We start from the raw sequence: 6,420 nt of genomic DNA on the forward strand, positions 1-6,420 counted from the left end.
TAATACACGATGATGTTTTAATCTGCATCCGTTTCCACAAATTTGTTTTTCACAATCTATACTAAAATGTTTATTTGATGCACACACAAAACATAATCGTAAAAACCCGAGACGACTCAATTTCTTATCCCTACTGCCATAAGTTTTACACTGTGTCCACCAGTGTTCGCCTTCACACAATGCACATTTTCTTGTTTGTTGAGAACTAAATTTATTCATATTTCCTTTGCTCTTAGGTCTAACAGATTGTGATTGATTCACTGTGAACGTAGATATTGTTGATAAAGTTCCAGGTTTACTTACATCCGTTGAGACGAAAGATCTTAGATTGTGAATTTCTTCTTCCAGATATTTCTTAAATGTATCAAATACAAGCCAATCATCCCCACTTCTGCGTTTTATAGTTTCACTAACACTCTTAAGCAACTTACTATGAAGCAAAATAGTGTAGAGCTCATTCAACTCCAAGTTTTCACTTTCTAATGATCTGATCGAACATTCAAAATTTGCTCTGAATGATTGCAATGCTTCTGAATCAGGAGATGGAGATTCCATTTCTAGTTATCTTCTTACTAGAACTCGTTTGATCTCATCCTTTTTCCCATATGTGGTTCTGAGGAGAGATATAGCTTGTGAATAATTCGCAGCTTCCAACTTAAATCCTGAAATCAGTTTTAGAGCATCTCCTGTGAGCAAACTTTGCAGATATGAAAATTTCTGAATCAGTTCTAAATCCCCTCGCTGGTGTACCAACACATTGTACAATTCCCAAAAGGAATTCCACTCCAACAAACCTCCAGTGAAATGTGGGAGATCCAATTTAGGCAGTCTAACATTAGTCTTATGTGTGGGTGGAGGATTTCCAGAAGAACCACTTCCTGATATTGCTGTGATGGCATTGCCCAACTTATACCAATGTTCACCAACAACTACTTCATATTCTGCTTGCTCTTCCACTTCTTTCATTCGATCTTCTTTAGTGGTTAAGGCTAATATCTTTTCATTCAAGTCATTCACAATCTTCATTTGCTTCATAATTAAATCCTTAATTGAAGACAATGTATTGACATTACCTGCAGCAATAGCAGAGTCTATCTTATTTACCTATTTGGTGATTACGCCCTTGTAACCACCTCGTGACCTCCCCAAAGCTTCCTTATCAGACATTTTTCCAAAGATAATTATCAAACCAGCTAAAACCAGTAAATTTTCAAATTTTCAGCAATTTCAACAAACAACTGTTCATACAGAATATACAATTTCAACAATTTTTCATATTTAACCACCCCATAAAATACAATTAATTAACAGACTTCAAGAGAAATTCAATTCAAAATTTATCAGCACAATTAGATACAACTTATAACAAATGCAATGTAAGATGCGTAGTTCCCCATCCCCACCCCACTTGGTCCACTTGTGTTATTACCATTCTCCTGAATCAGCATCACTGCTGACTATCATATATTCTTCTTGCTAATGTTTCAGAGGCTTCTTGAGTTAAATGAACTCCATCATGACCTAGATCCTTTTCAGTAAGACCATTATTAATGATATAGTAACTGATTGACTTACGTAACCTTTGGTTCAATCTATTTCGATTTCTTTTATATTCGTCATAGGTTACATATCTCAAGCTTGTACGGGGTTCTACAGTAACGATATAGACTATCTTTACTCCGTCCACATTGGAGATATCATTTGCCAGGTCTATGATATTATTTCGAATATCACTTGTTGATTCAACACCTTCACTATCTATATCATTACTTCCTACAAAAAACACAACTGTCTCTGCTTCACACCCCTTTACTTCTTCAGATGTGATATCATTACACGTAGCACCACCTATTGAACGTGTTACAAAACAGAGGGTTCCCTCCTCTTCATTTATTTCATCAAAGGTATCTTCCATTCTGTTTACCTGGGAATGTCCTAGGATCAGCACTATGCGTTTTTCTGTTTTTTCATTTTCATTATCTGACATTTCTACGTCTGATGTTTCTATGTCCGACATTGTTAATAATTCACTAAAATGTTTACCACAGAAGAAAAAAATAGACCAAGTAAGGGTGTATGAAGGCACTACCTAATAATTACTTAGTACATTATGTACGTTATTTTCAACAATACAACTATATTAAATTCTTTCCCATAGAGATTTCGTTTAAACAACTTCAACTTAACTGCTCGGTCATTAACAAGATGGCCACCTGTGCGACAGCGTTATTCCTAATTAATGCCGAGACTAGTTTAACCCATCAATGGATTCCCGATCATTGACAAAATGGACGCCTTTGTGCGACAACGATATTATCAATGTCGGCGCAAACTCACACAACTCGAAAAATTCACCATAGGAAAGAATCAATTTATCAACTTCACTTTCAACTATTAACGAATTGCCGAAACTCAACTACAACAATTATTCCTACTTTAAATCATTTTTCAATAAAAATCACAACTAGTGAAAAATAATTTTCATACTTAAATGTTTTTAATTAGTGGCAACGATTAACACTGATCAATTCAGAATCTATAACGCATATAAAATATTCAATCTCCTCATATGATTCACGGCAAAAAAGTACGGTGTCAACTGTTTTTTGAATTGGCAATTATGACCTTGCCATAACAACCCGCCGCTACAAACACTTTCTCACGACGCGTAATGTTGGTAAAAACATCTCTCAAACATATTCACGTATTAACACCAATATTAATGTTAAATATATACGTTATCCCTCAGTATTAATCATCACCCTCGATAATAATAATAATCCTGGTCACGGCACCATTATATATTTACTCTAAAAAATCCAAAATAGTAAACATATAGAATCTTCAATAAATATGGAAACCTAAACTTACCCTAATTTGGTTTGCATATTACCAGGTTCTTTAAGAGATTTTCAAGGATTCTTTTCTGTTCGTATCATTCAATAAATCAAGACATTGCGTTGAGTTCAAATCATTATTTGACCAGGAATAAAAATATTGACATTTTTTACTAACCTTAACTATTCATTGTAACATTTCCTATCCGGCAACCCGATGTACAGTCCTATTTTACAAATGTCTGTCAGTAACGATATCTAACGTGCATGTATGCCCTTCAATATCACTAACATAATAAAACACTTATAAAACCTTGACTTAGCTTTTAATCCATGATGGTTAGAACTCTCTTGATGGTGTGTTAATCTTACCCTCCCCCGTTTGAGATACCGAACCCGATTCGTAACAGCGCTATGTCGGTACTAACTCCTTTTGAGTTATATTACTCAAAGACGACTGAGGATCTAAGCAGGTGCGACCCGCATTCGTCAAAACAAACACTAACAACTCGTTAACAATTGCTTAGAGTCAAACAACTATTTGATATATTTTACCTTACAAAACTTCAACAAAAAGAAATATTATATTATTACAAAATAATTCAATACAACAATTATAATTCTCTACGCATATCACATTGCATAATGTTCATAATATTTCTCTTACAAAATAAAAGATAAATGACTGTTTACTGGTCTTTAAATACACACTATCGTGATTCCATCTTACGTCACGATAACCTTACTTATTCTTGTGTCACCGGCGAAACTTTTCACTACAGAGTTTTTAATATCACAGTCTATGTCTGAGATCATAATAACAAACAGCAGTGCAGCTAATACCGTACCCTGTGGGCACGCCAGATATTATCTGATCTTCTTCTGATTTCTCGTCATTTGCAACCACTATCTGTTTTCTGTTTTGCAGGAATTCTTTTACTCATTTTCTTATCTTTCCCACAATATTATGCTTTCTCATTTTTTTCTCTAATATATTATGGTCTAACTTGTCAAAGTCTTTTGCAGAATCTAGATAGATCACATCTAAGTCTTTTTCATTTATCATATTTTTGTATGTTTTCATAGTGTGCCATCAGTTGGGTTTGTGTATTTTTTCCGGGCACAAAACCATGTTGGCTTATGATGAAAAAATTATTTTTAACCAAATGATACATTATTTTCTTTTGTATTACCCTCTCATACATTTTCATAATATGTGATGTTAGACTAACAGGTCTATAATTGCTTGCCTCTAGTCTTGATCAACTTTTGAAAAAAGGGGTTTATAAAAGCTAATCAATGTTTAACATATATCTCCCTCAAATCTACACTTTGTCTTAGTAGTATTGCAAGCGGCTTCGCGATAGTGTGTGCAATTTTTTTTTAACAAAATCCCTGGAACTCCATCTGGTCCAGCTGCCGATCCATTTTTTTATTTCGCTTATAGCCTTGACAATATTTACTTCATTACTATCTATATCCGTTAGATATTCAATATTTTCTTCTCTCATCTCTGTTTCATTATTCTCATTCGCAATTCTTGGTGTGAGCTCACTCTTATATTTTTCTGCTAATATGTTGCATATTTCCTTTATTTTATTTGTTAACCGTCCTTCAATTCTAGGAGGGCCTATTTCTAATCTCCCTTTATTCATATATTTTGCTAAAGAGTAAAGTACTTTTTTTATGATATTTTGAAGTGTCGTTTCTTGTAAGTCCCTTTTTTTCATTTTCTTTCCATTGTATAATCTTTTATTCTGCATTATCTATATTACTTTTTATTTCCATCTTTTTCCATACATTTTTCTCTTTTGCAATATTTTTCTTCCACTTTTTAATTTTCTGAGAATGAACCTTCTGTCTCTTGGTATGCATGTTTGTTGTTGATTCATTTTATTTCGGTACATATTTTTAAATAATTTTTTCCAGTATTTTGTACAGTATGTCCGTATTTACCTGTATATTATCACTTACGAATAAATTTTTCCATTCTTTGTTCAGTTCTTAATTTATTTCTGACCATTTTATATTCTTACTATAAAAATTATATTTTCCATATCCTTCCGATCCTTTTGTGCTTTGATTTTCTCTGCGATCACTTGCTTTGGAATGGACCATTAATTCTATGACATTGTGGTCTGAAATTCCCGTGTATAAAATATTATTTCTTTAACATAATTCACCTCATTCACAAATACTAAATCTAGGACATTTTCCTTTCTTGTTGGAATGTGATTTATTTGTTGCATATTATGTTCTAATAGCATATCTTGAAGCTTTTCAAATGGCCACTTTTCTTCTGCGCTACTATTACTCTCGTTTTTATATGTATATATACAACAACTTTCTTCTATACGTTCTTTCTAATCCATGAAAGAAAAGTTAAAATCTCCTGATAGGAGTATATTCCAGTCTTTATGGTTTCTACATATATCATTTATTTTTTTCTATCATTATGTCAAACTCCTTAGTATTTGGGGTTCTGTAAACTTCAATATTCACTAGTTTTTCAAATTCAAATTCTACCACAATCAATTCACATCCTGTGTTGCTGTATTTCCCACAGACTTTTCCTTGATTTATGTCTCTTCCATATATTGTGGTTCCCCCTTGATTCCTATTTGTTCTGTCTAATCTATATGTTTGGAAACCCTTTATCTGGTCATCACTGCCAGTCTCTTGAGAATACCATGTTTCACTTAAATTTAATATATATATATATATATATATATATATATATATATATATATATATATATATATATATATATATATATATATATATATATATATATATATATATATATATATATATATATATTCAATTTCGGTTAGTTCTTCTAAGAACTCTATTTTCCTATTAGAGTTACTAGTGACTAAACCCTGTGTATTCATCACTATTATGGTATGTGTTTCATCCCCATTATTTAATATTGGTAATATGGATTTTTTCATGCTTCCTTCCTGTTCTGATATGATGTTCTTTTCTTCATTTCCAGGAACTCTGCCATTAAAAAATCCTACTTTTCTATCATATTTGCTCTTGCGCCTTCATATTTATTTTTGTGTGTATACCTGCAATTATCCCCATATATGTACCAACCCCTGGCATTTTAGATGCATTCTTTGTAGTTGGGCTCTAATTGTGCATATTTGGTTTGAAAGGCATCATATCTTGGGGCCTTTTGTGCATAGCGCGGTATATTCTCGGGTTTTTTGTTTTTTTGTTTCTTTTTTGTTTCATTTTTGCTTTCATTTTTCTTTTGTCTTTGCTGAGTTTTCTTACTTTCATTCATGGTTGCAGGATGCATATATCGAAATTTTTTGTTGAATTTGCATACTTTTCCTTCTTTTAGGTTTTTGCATATACACACATTTACCATATATTTCATAATTATTGCATATCTTTGGAAGCTTGTAGTAGCATCTTTCGCCAAATCTGCAATTCCCTCTTTCCAGCAAATTGCAGACTATATCTATCTTTTCTTTTTTTTTTCTTATTCTTAGTCCTCCCTAAAAGTATGTAGGTCCGGGTAGAGTCTCTTGGGTCTATTATTTGTTTCCATCTGATAATTTTTTTCTTC

The 6,420-nt window shown here is 32.6% G+C and overlaps 1 protein-coding gene across 1 annotated transcript; it reads right to left on the reverse strand.

The window, feature by feature from the left end:
- Positions 1-561: 561 nt before the first annotated feature.
- On the reverse strand, positions 562-1,035 carry LOC137621268 (uncharacterized). Its single transcript, XM_068351648.1, has one exon. It carries the CDS (start codon positions 1,033-1,035, stop codon positions 562-564), a length of 474 nt encoding a protein of 157 aa, XP_068207749.1.
- Between the last annotated feature and the right edge of the window lie 5,385 nt (positions 1,036-6,420).

This window comes from Palaemon carinicauda, chromosome 2, assembly GCF_036898095.1.
Source record: "Palaemon carinicauda isolate YSFRI2023 chromosome 2, ASM3689809v2, whole genome shotgun sequence".
Taxonomy (NCBI): Eukaryota; Metazoa; Arthropoda; class Malacostraca; order Decapoda; family Palaemonidae; genus Palaemon; species Palaemon carinicauda.